The sequence below is a fragment of the Hyaena hyaena genome, unplaced genomic scaffold, assembly GCF_003009895.1.
Source record: "Hyaena hyaena isolate Hyena2069 unplaced genomic scaffold, ASM300989v1 scaffold_74, whole genome shotgun sequence".
Lineage (NCBI taxonomy): Eukaryota > Metazoa > Chordata > Mammalia > Carnivora > Hyaenidae > Hyaena > Hyaena hyaena.
The window spans coordinates 1253007-1270805 of NW_024080706.1; the positions used below are offsets into that span (position 1 = coordinate 1253007).

The window sequence follows — 17799 nt, forward strand, 5'->3', positions numbered from 1 at the left end:
TTCTCGAACATCGGTCTTCCCCAAAGCTACGTTGGGTGCCATTTTCCCCATTTCCATAGCACCCCCTGCAGAGCTTGACCATGGTCCACGTGTAAAGCAGACACGTACTGTACGATGTGCTTTCTGTCTCCCTTGAGCTCTTTAAGAGCAAGGAATACACCTTACTCTTTACTGTAGCATCTGACATATAGAATACTTGGTAAATACCAGGTATCCTTGTCACTGCCGCTGTTATTCTGTGCATTCAGTAACCAGCATTTGTACAGCTGTGTATGTATAAGTCTTACAAACAGCTGTGTTGTTATAAAATATGTTCTAATGCTGTGTTCTATAATACTCCCCATTTCAGGCTCTCCTTGTATTCTAGTGATGCAGTGATCATGTAGACTGGTTAGAATTTTTACTGAGAGTTCTTAGAGGAATTTGTGTTCCTAGTTGGAAGCTGGGATCCTGATGTACTTCACAAATCATTCTCTACATGCAGATGTCAGAAACTCCTATGAGCCTGGAGCATTTGGTTCATTTCAAGGGAGCTGAGGAAGTCACAGGAATCCTCTCAATAAATACATGTGGGTTCATGGAATTTTGATGCTGCCACTTTGATGTGGCCGTTTTGATTCAGGGTTTCAGGGACATTTTGTCATGGCCTGAAAAACAAACCATTAAACATTACAGCAGTTGTGTACAACTAAGAATTGTGTGCAACAGACGCCCAAACACACTGCTGGACTGAGTGTGTGCATTAACCTAACAGTTGCATGTTTTCACTTTGACATGGCTGTTTTGATGCCCGACACTTTCATTCTGTCCTTCAGATCTTGCCAGAGCATTTGGTTTAAATACTTGTTAGTCTCACTTAAATACTAACCATGTGCCTGTGTCCAACTTCAGTGGCAAAAGGGATTCAAATGAAGCAGAAGTTAGGGGATTACAATCTCAAAGGGACATAGAGCAATGCCCAAGGCTGGCTGATGGATACATTCGCCATTTCAGAACACACATGGCCTGGGTTCTTTGTTGGCCATTTCCTGGTTTAGAGCTTCAGATTACTGGCTGGAGAAATGTTTAAAAATATCAAAAGATCCCAGTGGAAACATATGGTCTGCCCGTGTTAAAAAAGATCATTTTGATCATTTTCCCCTGCTGTGTTGTAAAAAGAGCCTTTCTGTCTGTTTCACTTGGTGATTAGAGGAAGCGGTGTTTGTTGCTTGCTGACCAGATTGGCCCTCATCTGCTTGCTGCGAGCAGTCACGCCCTACTTTCTTTTCAGACAGGCTGAGTGATCATTAGCACACACATGTCAGCTAGTCAGAGGCTGCCCCCAAAACGAACTAGATGAGTAGATAATTAGGCCACTAAGGGGAGACCAAGATGCCAGTATTTTAACTACTATTTTCATTTGGGTATTCTAACCAGATCATGAGACATCATTCCTAATTTCAAAACATTTTGGTAGCAAGTATATTAAGGAGCCCGTTATGAAAGAGTAAGTGCTGTATTTGGGTCCCTGGTCTTCAGTCTAAGACTCTGGAGGCTAAGCTTGGTGTCCTGTTGAAATGGTAGAGCAAACGTCACCCTTGTAATGAACTTGATGAAGGCTGTGTGTCTTCCTGCTGCTTAGACAAGGTCACAGCCTATGCCAGGTGTCACACCAGGTCCCTAACATACATTATCATGTTTAATTTCCACAAGGTAGGCATCAAGTCCTTCTTTCTACACATAACACAGCTAACAAGTGATGGAGGCAGGATTTAAATCCCAGGTGCCCTGTCTCTAAAACCCACACTATTTCCATTGTAACCAGTGATTCCAAACCACCGGTCTGCCGATTGATACTGGTTCCAAAGGAAGGCTTTCCCAGGCTCTGGCGAGAATGTCTGGGTAAGGCTAACTCCCTCCCATCTTAGAGGGCATAGACATTTATTCAGAGACTGTGACTTGTCTTCCCAGTGTTTTAACCCTTAAACAATTTTTTTTTTTTTAAATCACATGATGGTGATTGTAAATGGCAACTAGCAGAAGTGTCTTAAGTTGGCAAAGTAAAACCTTGGCCTATGTCAGTCTCCAAGCTTGTGTCTGAAGTCTTACAGACCTGCCTAATGACAAAGCTGGAACAAGAGGCAGTGTACCCCGTACCCCAGCCAGGTTCGCCGGCAAGACTCTCACCACAGCTTGGGCTTATGTGTCTTCTGTGGAAAAGTGCCGGGCTGCACTGCAGTGAAGGCAGTCATGTGCTTCTTAAAGCCACACTCCCTTGATGTGGAGTAGCATGACCCTTGGGCAGCTTTAGCAAAGTCCTGATAATGCAAATAACCTTTTAAAAACCACAGTAGATTGAAACAAACAAACAAACAAACAAACTAGATAAACCATGCTTTCCAAAAGAGAGACAACACTTGGACTACCCACATGTATGGCTTTTCCATGACCAGGGTGGGGAAGGCTGGAGCTCAGAGGCATTTGAATTTAGCGTGACTTAGGTCGTGACTCTTCTGACCTTCGATAATTCAAAAGTCACTTTTGGCTATTGATACAAGAATGAGTCAGGTTTCAGAGGCAGACATAGCTGGGTGGATACCTCCATTTTTTCTTTAAAATTTTTAATCATTTTTTAAAATGTTTATTTATTTTTGAGGGGGGGGGAAGGGGCAGAGAGAGAGAGAGAGAGAGGGAGACACAGAATCCAAAGCAGTCTCCAGGCTCTAGGCTCTGAGCTGTCAGCATAGAGCCTGATGCGGGGCTTGAACCCACGAGCTGGGAGATCATGACCCGAGCTGAAGTCAGGTGGTTAACCGACTGAGCCACTCAGGCAACCCTCTATCTCTATTTCTTTTAGCCTTGTGACCCTGAGCAAATTACTTTCTGGAAAACAGGGCAGAAATACTATGCCTCTCATAGTAGCTGTGGTGGGCAGCTCTTGGAAAAACCTCACCTGTGCTTGTGGTATGCCTTTCCTCTACCATGATGACCCAAGATGGTAGGGAGAAAAGTGCCTGGCGTGGAGGTCTTCCCTGTGTCCTGGTATCCTGCTTACAGGTAAACTGGGACCTAGAATACCCTGAGTTGCTCTGGTTTTTATTTTCATGCCAGTGGTTCTAGAAACCTCACCGTGCCTGGTGGGAGGCCCATTTCATCTGCTATTACCTGAGCCCCTCACCTGCACAAGGGAGGCAGCCAGCAGGCCCTAACCTCCACTTTTGCTCACCTTGCAGTGCCAACAACATGCCCAAGCAGGTGGAAGTACGGATGCTCGACAGCCATCTGAGCTCAGAGGAGCCGAAGCACAGGCCCCTGGGCCTGCGCCTGTGTGACAAGCTGGGGAAGAATCTCCTGCTCACACTGACTGTGTTTGGTAGGTGACGGGGGCTGCCTGTCTTCTCTGACTGTCTCCAGGCTCTGTGGCGAAGCTGGCTGAGGAGAGGAAGGCTGCCCTCTCCCTGTAAAGGAAGCCCCGGGCCCTACCTAAGGCCACCTTTACCCAGGCACGGCTGCCTTGATGATATAGTCCCTTTCCCCTGACACCTACTCTAGCCATGTATTTTCTTCTTTGGGACTCTGGTGGTCCTCAGCACTTCTCGTGAGTATGTGAACATGCAGATTCCCAGGTCCTACACACAGAGACTCTGGGCCATCTGTAGTGAGGCCTTGGAATCTGCATCTTAACAAAGCTTCTAGGTGATTCCAAAGCAGATGGTCAGCATACCACATTTAGAGAAATACCTGTACGGAGTTTAAGACAGCAGTTACTGAAAACCCCACGAAGCGGGCTCCCAAGGTCTAACCTACAAACACCCTCACTAACTTCGATTAGTTTAGCACATTATCTAATGGGGTCAGGGTGGAAGAGGCTTGTCTGGAAGTCCTGATCTGGTCTGGCTCCTTCACAAAAGTCTGATTCAATTCCTCTGCTTTGGACCGCACCCAGCTATGGTTGTCCTTTTGGGAGACTGTTGACACAATCTTGGTCTTGGGTTTTCAAGCAGGGTTCATTGAAAATGGGGCAAGTTGCAGTATCTTGTAATGACAACCACATCATTTCCTCTCTCGATCCCTCATTGTTCTTCAGCTCTCACTTAGGCTCCACACGAAAGCGAAGAACAACTAATCACTCCAAGCCCTTTCCCCACTCTGTTCGTGGCTTCTCCTTTGAGCCAGTCATCTTGGGTGTCAGTGGACCAGGGTCCAGATTAGGGGCTTGCCACAGCTCAGTTTACTTAATGAAAGAAGACAGAGGTGTGGTAGGGGTTTCCAAAGGTTACCTTTCACATAAAGAAATTTCACTTATCGTAGATTCTAAAGAAGTATATTTTTTACCTGTAGAAGTAAAAAAAAAAAAAAAAAAACCAAAAACACAAAAAAACCAGCAGGCTTTTAGCCACATCACTCCCCTGATATCCCCAGAGTTAACACCGTAGCCCATGGACCTAGGGACTTCCTCACTCCCTCCCTCCCAGCCAGTGTGCTATGACCTGATTTGTGGTTTCTACAAGGATCTTGTATGCCGGCTGCCTGTTTGCAGAGATCTAATAAAGTTTGTCTTGCGGAATCCCCGAGTATGCAAAGTGAAAGGCTCCTGCCAGCAACTAGCCTAAATCGTTTCCTCCCAAATTATATACTTTTAGAGACCCCCCCCAATCTACCATAAAATCAGCAAGTCTAAAGATTATGTAAGAGAACATAGAAGTCAAGGACAAAACTTCTTGAGAATGAGCCATGGGGAAATTGTTGGGAGCCAAAGAAAATTGAAGGAAAAAGGAAACTCACACCAGCTTGGTAAATCAAGTGTTCCTTTTATCTGGTATCCAGTCAGAAAGGAAAGAGATACATTAAACACCATACCGATGGCCCGGCGTAGGCTTGGAGGGCCTGCAAAGCAGTATGTGGCCCTGTGGATTATTTCTACTGACTCTAGGACTCTACAAGTGGACAGCATCTTCAAAGAAGTTAGTCAAGTTTCCGTATCGTCCTTCTCACAAAGCCTCATCAGGGCTCTCCTCCACTCTCACAGTAGTGCCTTTTAGAATGGTTGGAGGTACACGATATTCTATCACTAGACATTAAAGTCAACTCTACTGATCAAATGGTATTTTTGTTACGTGCTATTCATTGTCTGATAATGGGGAAGTATGAGACAGGTCAACCTCACTGAATCCTGAGAGCTAGGGCAAAAAATAAATTCAAATATCTCCCCTTCTCCCTTGCAGGTGTCATCCTGGGGGCGGTATGTGGAGGGCTTCTTCGCCTGGCATCTCCCCTCCACCCTGATGTGGTTATGTTGATAGCCTTCCCAGGGGATATACTCATGAGGATGCTCAAAATGCTCATTCTGCCTCTCATCATCTCCAGCTTAATCACGGGTAAGGCCACAGGGGATCAGACCCCCGCTCTGGCTTGTGGAGTGAACATCGGATCTCAATTTGGTGGAATGAAGGAATGAATGAGTGAGGTGGTCATCTGTGTCATTGTATTTAAGAGCCTTGGCTTTTCTGTCTCTAAAATGGGGATTATCAACCCTAAGCACAAATTTCCCATCTATTGGTCAGTCCTTCTGTGTGGCAATAAGAGATGAAAAGGAAGCTGCCACATGTTCAAAGTGATAACTAGAGTGATTTCAATTTTGAATGTACACTTTCTCATTTTCCAAATTATATTTCATTCAGATACTGACAAATAAAAGTAATAAATAGAAAAGGATATTTTCTCTTAACTATTTAACTGGATGTAGAAGGAAGTGGTATTAAAAATAAACTAAATACTAGATGTGAAACCCTTCAAGGTTTTTTTTGTTTTTTTTTTTTTGTAATACCTATTTATTATTGAGAGACAGAGCATGAGCAGGGGAGAGGTAGACGCAGGGGGAGACACAGAATCCGAAGCAGGCTCCAGGCTCTGAGCTGTCAGAACAGAGCCCGACGGGGGGCTTGAACTCACAAACTGCTAGGTCATGACCTGAGCTGAAGTTGGATGCTTAACTGACTGAGCCACCCAGGTGCCCCAAACCCTTCAAGTTTTTAAGAAGAAATGTACCCTTAGTATGTAAATCATGTTCAACTCTTTGGGGCTGAAAGAAGTGTTTTATTGGAACAAATTTTTTCACCTCTCTGGGGTTATGCTAGTAGTTTTCTCTTTACCAAATAACATTGCTCAAATAGAGTATAAATTGATGTAGGTTTTTTAAAAAAATGTTTTTAACGTTTATTTAACTTTTTGTGAAAGAGAAAGAGAGTGTGTGTGAGTGGGTAAGAGGCAGAGAGAGGGAGACACAGAATCCAGAGCCGGCTCCACTCTCTGAGCTGTCAGCACAGAGCCCAACATGGGGCTTGAACTCACAAACCGAGAGATCATGACCTGAGCCAAAGTTGGATGCTTAACCCACTGAGCCACCCAGGTGCCCTGTTAAACTGATGTAGTTTAAAGACTGTGTTCTGAGTTAAGGCTGAAAGCTAGGCTTTGACTGATATTTGGGTGCTATCTAGGTCACCTTGAGAAAGCTGTCCCTCGGGGCTCTCCACCTTCTGAAGGAAGCAAAGGTCTGGAAGCATCAAGAGATTCAGACACTAAGCCAGGTTGTTCTATATAGTCTCATCTCTGGTCAACCAGCAAGCCCAGTGAATGCAGGGTCTCCTCATTCAGCCCCAGACTGAGCGAAACTGCTTTCACCTGAAAGGCTCCTTTTCAAACCAGAGAAAATGTTCGCCATGCCTGTTTAACAGACCATACGCTGGTCAGCTTGGCAAGGAAACTTAGTGTCTGTTGGCCAGAATCTGACTTTAGGTTGTAAGGAGTAGTGGCTCACAGACAGGTCAGCTTAATTCAGAAAAGTATATGACAGTGACTTCCTCCCGCACAGCAAGGGCTACAGTCTCTCTGTCTAGTAAGAGCAGAAACTGAAACCAGGAAGTAGAAAAATTGAAGAAACAACTGGGAAAAAACCTAGTGAAGGCAGGAGTTTTTGTGACTTGCTTGGAATTTCCTCTACCAATCACAGAACCTCCCACAGTGTAGACGGAGCACCCACCTCTGTGTTCTCTAATCCCTGCACTCTGTTGGAAAATGTGGGTCTCCATTATGCTTCACCTCGGAGGTGTGAGGACTGTGCTAGATTGCTGTGCTAGACTTTTGATATCAATCACCAGGACTACCAGCGTTCTGTTTTGTTTCGTTTTAAGGGAGGACATTTAAAAAAAAATTGGCACCATCACTTCATAAAGAAAGTGTGTCTTAATACCAAATAAGTGGGAAGGACATGATCTCCGAATTAAAAATAGAATATGTTCAACTTTAACTCACTATTGCAGACTGACAAAAAGTAGTCACTGACCATTTTATACACTCTGAACCAGAAATCTTCAACTCTCTCTGGTTCCCTAGAATCTCAAAAACGTCCTTGGAGAACAGAACTGTAAACTGGAGGGGGCACCTCAGTGGCTCACTCAGTTGAGCGTTGGACTCTTGATTTTGGCTGAGGTTACGATCCCAGGGTCATGAAATCAAGCCCCGTGTCAGGCTCTGTGCTGAGTGTGGAGCCTGGTTAGGATTCTCTCTTTCTCTCTCTGCCCGTCTCCTCTGCCCATCTCCTCTTCTTGTGTGTGCTCTCTCTCTCTCTAAAATAAAATAATAGTACAAAAAAAAAAAAGAAAAAAGAACTATAAACTCTAGGACTTGTGGGACCAAACTTTCAGTAGGAGGAGGTTTAATTAAGCATTCTTGCATATGAGTATGAAAGCCAGGTAAGCAGAGATGGGCATCACACGATGAATCCTTCCCATGTCTTTTCAACCCAGGTCTGTCGGGCCTGGATGCTAAGGCCAGTGGACGCTTGGGCACGAGAGCCATGGTGTATTACATGTCTACGACCGTCATCGCCGCGGTGCTGGGGGTCATCTTGGTCTTGGCTATCCACCCGGGGAACCCCAAACTCAAGAAGCAGCTGGGACCCGGGAAGAAAAACGATGAAGTGTCCAGCCTGGATGCCTTCCTGGACCTCATCCGAAACCTCTTTCCTGAAAACCTTGTCCAAGCGTGTTTTCAACAGGTAACCTCAAGCTCTGCTGCTCTTGCCTCTGCAGCCTCCTTCAGTTATCAAGACGATAACTTAGGGAGTGTTTCAGTGAGCCAGCACTAGGGAGCAGTTTTCCCGTATTTAATTTTCTCTGTCTAGGGATCATAGGAGGTGATTTGGAGCAGGATTTGGGGATTAAAGTCGTATTTTGCTTTATTTTATTAACCTTCCTTTTTTTCCAGCCCACTTTGCATCTCTCTGCTCTGGGATTCTCCTTCTTCCTTTTTATTTTTATTTTTTCCTATTACTTTTCCCCTTGTTTTTGGTTTCCATTGATGTGCTGTGCAAGGGCACATTTTTTAAATGTGTTTTATTTATTTTTGAGAGCGAGGCAGCAGGAGCAGCAGAGGGACAGAGAGAGAGGGAGATACAGAATCCAAAGACAGGCTCCAGGCTCTGAGCTAGCTGTCAGTACAGAGCCTGATGTGGGGCTCAAACCCACGAACCGGGAGATCATGACCTAAGCCAAAGTCGGATGCTTAACCGACTTAGTCACCCAGGTGCCCCCAGGGGCACATTTTTAAAAATCACTCTTGCCAACAACCCTCTAGAGTGACCCATGGGTCTCTATGTTAGTAGAATAGCAAAACCACTTGGGATGCTTTTAAAAAATACACATGCCCCACGGAGTCAGAATCTCTAAGGTAGGCCTAGGGATTGGGTGTTTTCAAATTGTAGAAGTAATACATGAGGGCTGTAAAAAGTTTAAATGGTGTAGATGCACTTTCCTTCCCTAGAACTACTCATGCTGGGAATTTTGTTTCCTTCCATATATATATTTTGCCTCTGTGCATAATTAGAAAAAATTCAACCCAAGTGGGAACTGCATTATATGGACTGTGCTACCCCGTGCTCTTTTATCTAACAGTGCTTTACCATCCTCTCCCTCTCTTTTCATGATTGTGTAGTTATTTCTAAAAAATGAATTCTTGGTGGGGCGCCTGGGTGGCTTAGTCGGTTAAGCGTCCGACTTTAGCTTAGGTCATGATCTCGCGGTTCGTGGGTTCGAGCCCTGCGTCGGGCTCTGTGCTGACTGCCAGCTCAGAGCCTGGAGCCTGTTTCAGTCTGTGACTCCCTCTCTCTCTGACCCTCCCCTGCTCACACTGTCTCTCTCTCTCTCTCTCCTAGAAATAAATAAAAAACATTACAAAAAAAATTTTTAAAAATGAATTCTTGGAAGCTAATGTCCCGCCAGAGTTTTAGATTTCAAATTTGCTGGATGTTGCAAAATGGCTCTACAAAAGTTTGTAGTAATGTATGTCTAGCAGCTGCCTACAGGCAGATCAAGTTTTTTAAAAGTTAAACTTTAAGAAAATGGGTGAATCTGCTGGGTGGAACCACTGAGAGAGAGACCTTGACCCCTCTCCCCAGCCTGTTGTCTCGCCCCAAGGCCAGGTTAGGTGAGAATACACATCAGTTCCCATCAGCCCAGGTAGGAAGTCAACTAGGACCAAGGAGCCTCCTTCAGCCATTTCCAGGGAACCACAGAAGAGTGAACTTGGGAAACAGGATGCCTCAAGGAAAAGTTTGCCTTCTCAGCTGCCCCCCAAATGCTGTTGTCAACCACTGCTGAGCCCCAGTTATTCTGGGTTAAGATGTGTTCTCTGATTTCCATTGCCACTTTGGTGGCACTTACGGCATAGAGCTTTGTTAGAGGAAACCATTTCACGGATAAAGAAGATGTGGCGTATACATACACAATGGGGCAATACTTAGCCATAAAAACAAATGAGATTTTGCCATTTCCAGCAACATGGATGGACCTGAAGGTCATGATGCTAAGTGAAATAAATCAGAGAAAAACAAATACCACGTGATTTCACTTATGTGTGCAATCTGCAAAAACAAGACAAATAAATAAACAAGTAAAAAGCAGAAACAGGCTTCTAAGTACAGAGAAGAAACTGAAGGTTATCAGAGAGGGAAGGAAGCAGGGGATGGCCAAAATGGGTGCAGGAGAGTGGGAGCCACGGGCTTCCAGTTATAGAAGGAAGTCATGGGGATGAAAGGAACAGCACAGGGAATATAACCAATGATACTGTAATGGTGTGGTGAGGGGACAGACAGTAACGACACTTGCTGTGAGCAAGGCGTAATGTACAGGCTTGTCAAATCACTGTGTTGTATGGCTGAAACTAATGTAATATATTTTGTGTCAACTCTACTTCACTAAAAAAGAAAAATAAAGTAAAATTCAAAAGCAACGATAAAGAAGAAATCGAAAAGCCTCCATTAAAAGATAATAAAGGGGCACCTGCGTGGCTCAGTCAGTTAAGCATCAGACTTTGGCTCAGGTCATGATCTTGCAGTCTGTGAGTTCGAGCACCATGTCAGGCTCTGAGCTGTCAGAGCCTGCTTCTGATTCTGTGTCTCCCTCTCTCTTTCTGACCCCCTCCCCACTCACGCTCTGTCCCTCTCTCAAATATAAATAACCCTTAAAAAATTTTTTAATAATAATAAAAAAATAAAAGAAACCATTTCGGGGTGGGGAGTGAAGGGAGAGGTGCTGTAGAGGGAACCGACTTAGAAAGATGAGAGCACTCTGGAACTTGGGGGAGGGGCAGCACGAAAGGCATGGGGGAGGCAGGGATTGGGGACTCCGTCCTGGGCCCCATTGTGACCATGCTCCATCCGAGGAGACCCCTTCGTCACAGTCAGCAGAGCAGAACCAAAGCAGACAGGCACCTGGAGTGCTCACTGTGGTCTTGGCCGCGCTCACACTCGGTGACCTGTCTGGTCAGTGGGCAATCTCGGTACGACGCTGCCCACGGCAGGGGTCCTGTGCACACTAGAATAGAGGGCTGAGCCGTTCACTGCCCCATCCCTGCCCTGGACCTGCCCCGCTCCCCTAGCAATACTCATATGAGGAACAAGCCCTTAGTCCCCCAGCTCAGTCCACGGTCATACCCCTTTGAGTTAGGACGATCAGAGGAAAAATTGTGTAGAATCTTTTATTTACCTCAGGGCCAGGAAGCATGTGGGCCTCAGGGAGCCCACAAGAATGGGGTCTTAAACTAGGAGCAATCCCTGGGCCCCTGGGGCCCTTGAAGAGGGTTCAGTGAGAGGAAACCATTGTAGGGTGACATCACCTTACCAGAGAGAAGGGATGCCAGACAGGTGCCTTCTGGGCCCTTGGGATATAGCTGGACATGACTACGAACAGCTTGTCGTGGGGGTGGAGGGCTTCAGGCCACAGTTGGACACAGAGACGGAAAGAGGAAGGCGCGCTGTCCCCAGAGCAGAGGCTGCCTTCCCCAAGGCAGCAGACCCTGCATCTTAGAGAGGAGGGGGCCTCCTGCTTGCTGCTTGCGGCTGAACCAGCGGAGCTTTCCAGGTTCCAGGACAGCAATGGGCTGTAAGGTGCGGTGTGACCACACTCCGTCAAGCCCGGTGATAGGGGCCCGCATGGGTCTTCTCTTATAGAGAATGCGATGGTGTGTGTTTGCTGACCATCTGATATTTAAGAGCACCTCCTGGGTGCTGGCTCCCCGCTGTGCACAAGGTGCCACAGGCAGGAAGACAGTGGTGGTGGGGAGGTCCCTTACCTATGAGGGATGGGGGACACTGTACTAAACATCAGGTATATACATAAGCTATTTAATAATTAAGATAAGTGCGCCCTGGGGCGCCTGGGTGGCTTAGTCGGTTAAGCGTCTGACTTTCGCTTAGGTCATGATCTCGCGGTTCGTGGGTTCGAGCCCCACGTCGGGCTCTGTGCTGACAGCCAGCTCAGAGCCTGGAGCCTGTTTCAGTCTGTGACTCCCTCTCTCTCTGACCCTCCCCTGCTCACGCTGTTTCTCTCTCTCTCTCTCTCCTAGAAATAAATAAAACAATAAAAAAAAAAAAAAAAAAGATAAGTGCGCCCTGAGGGCTGGAGGCAGGACAATGGAGAGATGTCTGAGCTGAAACAATGAGGAACCAGAATGATCTAGGCTGAGGACGGGGCGGGGGCAGAGCCTGCCAGGCAGAGGTGTGTCCAGAGAAGAGAAGGAAGGCCAGAGTGTGCGTGGTGGGGCGAGTGGGGGAAGCGAAGCCCAGCTCAGGCAGGACCCGGTAGGCTAGGGTCAGACTTGGGTACTTATTCTAAGAGAGTTTTAGACATGGACACAGCTGTTCTTCTATTTCTAAGAAATCAACCGGGCAGCTCTGGACATAGACTGAGCTCTGGTGGCCAGACTTACCTGGTGATTGCGGGCAGACTGTCAGGGGCGTGGGAAGGTCAGTGAACAGGCTTTTTCAGGTTTTAAAGTGGGAGACCCTGGTGGCTTGGACTCGGGTAGACTGGAGTTGGCATCCAGATGGGGCTGTCCAACTCAAACAGGCTCACATCAAGAACTGAGGCAGAAACCAGGCCTGTGTTCTAGTATTGCTATCTCCTCGCCTTCAACCTGAGCTACTGGCCTGAGCTATTTGGAAGCTGATTTGGGAGTCTGCCCTGCTGTTAGTGAGCTCCCTGAGCCTTGAGGAGCTACTGTTGGCATAAGAGATAATATATGTCAAACATGGGACACCCGCTGCCCACCTGATCCTGAGAGCCACCGTTTATTTATGACCATGGCCATTAGTACTTTCAACTCAAGACTTGGCTTCTTTAGCATTCTCAGGATAGAGAATGTTGGCTTCTGGTCCTCCCATTTTTCTTGGGAGCATGACTCTTGCTCACAGAAGCTTCCCTTGTGATCATTCCTGCATTCTTTCTTTTTGCCAACATTGCCCAGACCAAGGAGCCCATGAGCTGCCTGTTCTCCCCTTGCACACTCAGCCCGAGCTTCCTACCTCCCTGCACAAGCACACGTGGCCAGGCTAGAACAGAGCACATCCTGCTTCTCTCCCACTTTGGGGAGCCAGTCAGTTTGGCGCTGTTCACAGTTAGGCCTAGCTGCAGTGGGATTGGGTCTCTGTAGCACAGGAAGTGGGAGAACTCAGTGGTGGTCAGGCCTTCTGAGTTTAAGTCCCAGCTCTGCCAAGAACTCTGTGACGTCTGACAGGTCACTTGAGTTCTCCACACCTCCTCTTCTTTATCTATTCAGGGTTGAGCCATCTGTTGCCTACTATGTACCAGCACTGACATTCTAGGATTCCGCAGGAGTTCTATTTTAATGCCCTTGGAGGTATTGTTTCTCTGGGCTCAGAAGTGTGTTTTTACAGCACTCGGTATGCAGGGTGACTGACACCTTTAAAATTAGAATGGATGCCACAGATGTCGAGGAATAGCATGAGAGGTTCTCAGGGGGCCACTTGCACAGAGATGCTTGGCAAACACTGAGCAAAGCTTGGCATCACTGCCCAGAAGGAGTGGGTGTCTTTCCACCTTACATTTTGATCTGAAATACAAGCCAACATCCCTGTCATGGCAGCTGCTGGCAGCTAGTACATCTGGTGCCCAGATGGAGCTGTCCAGCAGAGCATGACTCTGGAAGGAGCTCAAATGAGAGTTTGTCTGTGAAGACTGCCACACACGTCCCAGGCAGGAAGGAACAAAACAGGGTGGTCCATGAGGTGCTGACCTGTTATCTGCAAAGACCCTCACTTTCCTACTCTTGACTAGCTCCAGGGCCCCTCCCAAGAGGCAAAAAGGAACATTCAACTGAGTTTCACAATTATGAAGAGCATCCATGATTGATGCTGAATGTTGTCTCTGAGATGCAGGACTACAATCATGGGAATGAAAGAAATAGACAGACACATGGAGCACCTGGGTGACTCAGTCGGTTGAGCTCCTGACTTCAGCTCAGGTCATGATCTCAACGGTTTGTGAGTTCAAGCCCTGCATCAGGTTCTGTGCTTGACAGCTCAGAGCCTGGAGCCTGCTTCAGATTCTGTGTCTCCTCGTTTCTCTGACCCTCCCATGATTGTGCTCTGCCTCTCTCTGTCTCTCAATGATAAATAAATATTAAAAAAAAGAAAGAAAGAAGTAGACGCCTGTCCCTCAACTTGAAGCTTGTGTCCCTTTTTGGATCACACTACATTACAAATGAATGCTATACATCCTATAATTATTAAGTGATGAGGACCATCATTTCCTACTGTATTTGTGTAATAAAATATCACTTTGTTAAATACAAACAAAATATTTTCCGACTTTCATAACCTTTTTGACATTTCTTAATTTTTTTTTTTAACATACTAGGGACTTTAAAAACGTGTGAATGCCTAGGCTTTTGGCAATCAAATCTCTTATCTTTATATTCCCCCCTCCCCATTAGATTCAAACGGTGACCAAGAAAGTCCTGGTGGCACCTCCATCAGATGAGGAGGGCAATGCCACCAACACTGTCATCTCATTATTGAATGAGACTGTGACGGAGGCACCTGAAGAAGCGAAGGTGGTTATCAAGAAGGGCCTGGAGTTCAAGGATGGCATGAATGTCTTAGGTAGGCAACCCGGTATTCATCTCTGGGGGGAGACGATGGCCAGCCTTTCCTGCATCTCAGCACCTTGGCATTCCTCACTCCCTTCTCAGAAAACCAGTCACTCTGACGTCCTGTAGGTGGAGCCAGAGGCTCTCCCTGGGGAATAATTTGGGGGTCATGGAGACTGATAGTTGAGATATTAAGGAAGAGGGAGGGGGCAAGCAGGACCGCGAGAGGACATGCCAGCTAGAGGTTGGTTATGGGAAGAGGGAAGGGACTAACATTCACAGAGCACATTCTATGACTATGTGGTATTGGCATATAACTTTGTCTGACTGTCCATTTCGGGAAGTTACACATCCAAGTCTTCCATTTTTTTAAGCATGTTTTTTGAGCTGCCTTGTATGCCAGTGCTGCACTAGGCACAGGGCCAGCCTGCCCCAACGTCCACAGCCTTTATAACAATCAGTGCTATTAGGAGTGTGAAGTGTTGGTGTTGGTGCCCAAAGGAGCTTATAATCTTTAGATAAGGATTCCAGTGAGGCCTTTCCCCTAGCCTGGAGCCTTTGTAGCATGCCATTGCTTGGTTCTTTGGCTCTGCAGGAAGACAGGCTGGGTTCAGATCCCTTGAGGACCACTCATTGGTTACCTGACCATGGCCAAGCGGCTCCACTTTCAAGATTCATTTGTAATGTGGGGATGAGATTGCATTTCTCCTGCATATCATTATGAGTATTGAATGAGATGGTGCAGTAGTATATACCATGTGCTCTCTTCTGAGCTACTGTCATTATCCAAGGTGGATAGAGAGCTGAGGAGCACAGTAAGAAAACAGCCCCTCAGAGGATGAAGATTCCCCATCATGGGAGAGACTCCCCTTTGGTCAGTTTACTCCCCATCCACCCTATGGGTCCACTCCCCACCATAACCCCCACCCATTGTTAGAATGGTGTCCCATAAACAAGAAAGAGGGACATTTGGCTCTAAGCTGGGAGAAGTGAGGAAGCTGGGTAGAAGTATGTGGATTCATACAAGCAAGATTTCTAAGGGTTTGAGTGGCAGCTGGTTAGAAATGGATCAGCTCCATGGTCCTTCCACTTTGCCATCTGGGAGATCAAAAACCCTTGTCTCCTTAGTAGGGTTATCAGATAAAGTATTGGATGCCCAGTTAAGGGTGAATTTCAGATGAACAACAAATGATTTGTTAGTGTAGAGTATGTCCCTAATATTGCATGAGATACTAAAATAAAATACATTCATTGTTTATCTGCAATTCACATTTATCTGGGTATTCTGGTTGTTTGTTTGTTTATTCTAAGTTTGATCATCTTATGAGTAACTCAGCCAGAGTGGTTGAGAGAAAGATGTAGAGGAGAAAGATTGTCCAGGCACTGAAAAGCAGAAGCTTCAGTGAGGGAATCTTCCAGTTTGACCTCAAAGGAAACAGGTTGAGTAAGTGAGAGTGTGAGAGGAGATACCCTGAATAGGTTGGCAGGCAATGGAAGATCCGTAAACATTGTTGACAATCAGTGAGAGGTGACAGGAGGAAGGAGAGAGGAGAAAGTGGGTGAGTCCCTCAGAAGAGGCCTTGCAAATACCCTCAACATTCTCCCCAGATCTACCCCTCTCCCCCACTGCCCAGATGTCTGTGAGCCTTTCAGGACTTTCCTAGCCCTGCTCTGTTCCCCCAAACCCCAAAGTCAAAGTGGCCCCACAGTCTTCTACATACTCTGGAAGAGGTTAAGGTCATGAGTAATGGGGCCAAACGTTGGGGTGAATCATTCAGAAGACTTTCACAGTTGTTTCCAGAGTCTCAGTGGATTCTGGGAAGTCACGTTGACCTTGAGCTGCCCTAGGGAGTTTCAACACAACTCACTACTCTCTCAGCCCCAGTGATCAAGTCTAAAAGGGCTTTGTTCAAGTGAAACACCCTAGTTCCAGTAAGTGAGTTCAGTGAGGCTGTGTTTATAGAGGGAAATGACATGGAAGTTGTACGTGAGTGTCCAAGTGCAGAGTGAGGCCCTGGAAAGCCAAGGGAAGTTAGACTGTTGGGAAAGTTCTCATTTACAAATCATGGCTAAAACAAGATTCTTCTCTTGGTCTTCTAAGGGTGGAGAAGGTGGCCTTTTTTTTTTTTATTGTTTGGCTTTGGAAAGTCCCAGCGATGAAACATTCCAGTACGTGAAGACAAAACCCTGGCTCTGGCCTCCTACTTCTTGAAGGACTCCTTTCTCTCCCCCAAAATCTCCAGACCACTTCTGAGCTCCACTCTAACCCCAACCATTAAGTCAACTCCTGGTAGACTTTGCTCCTTCCAGCATCTCTCTCTGTCTCATAGTCATAAATATGGCTCAGTTTCTGCTGACCCTGCAAGGGTAGCTTTTTTATGCCAGCATTTTCTGACTTTGAGACCTTGAGGAGTTTCTCTTAAAATCACCAAGTGGAATTAACTGGGTAATACTAGATCTCCTCAGCCAGAATGTTCACAGATTATGTCTCACCGCACACCTAACAAACTCCTCCTCAGGGGCTTGAGAGAAGGGCTTGGAAAATAGTCTGAATTTGGTTCCGTATGTTATGGCAGAGCAAGACCACATTCCCCTGGTCACTGATTCTCACTAAGCCTCTGTCTTTATGGCCAATAACTCACTTGTAAGTCACTTGCCAGTCTTCCTGGCTAAGAAATGAAAAGGAGCAATATTCATTACCAGGGAATTCACAATCTTGAGTGCAGGTGCTAAGTTCTTTTTGTTAAAGAGAGTGAGGGGCCAGGGAAGGATAGTTGAACAATCTGGGTTGTTATGTGCATAGTGTGGGGAGGTGAGTATCTCTGGGGAAGGAAAACAGGTAAAGTCAGAGATTCAGAGCGCAGGAATTCCTCCCTAAGAGAATCCAGTTATCATGCTATAATTTACCCAGTATAACTCAAGACTCCAGGCATAACTAGATACAATAGGAAACTGGATATAATAGAGAGGATTGTAAATTAGGCCTGCCAAACCAGGACAGCACAGGCCTAGGGATGAAGAGGGAAAGAGAGGACATAGAGGATTGGCCATACTACGGTTCAGAGGAAATGTCAGATGGGCAAGCAAGGGCCTATAGCCATGGGGACAGCAACATTGATTGATAGAAGTAGTCAGAATTGGAGCCCCAGGATTGGCAATAATGGGTCAGGGCGGGAAGGGGGCACATAGTGGCTGGTAGTCAGACATCCAGACAACCCCCAGACAATCATGGGGATATCTGTTAGCCATGAAGTGACCCAGTCCCTGGGTGGGCCTGGGTAAGACGAGGCAGGGGGTGAAACTCTGAGGGAAAGGATGGGAAGGCGTGGTTGGGGATGAGAATCTTCTGGGGAAAGAAAAGCCAGGCCAAGCTTG

At 46.4% G+C, this 17799-nt stretch overlaps 1 protein-coding gene across 1 annotated transcript in view; it reads left to right on the top strand.

Annotated features, from left to right (window-relative positions):
• Positions 1-17799, top strand: part of SLC1A2 (solute carrier family 1 member 2) — a 143495-nt gene that overhangs the window by 86175 nt on the left and 39521 nt on the right. Inside the window, exons 2-5 of the mRNA XM_039233373.1 lie at positions 3213-3352; positions 5205-5357; positions 7785-8035; positions 14269-14437. Coding sequence (XP_039089304.1) covers positions 3213-3352; positions 5205-5357; positions 7785-8035; positions 14269-14437 — 713 coding nt within the window. The remainder of the gene's footprint in view (positions 1-3212; positions 3353-5204; positions 5358-7784; positions 8036-14268; positions 14438-17799) is intronic.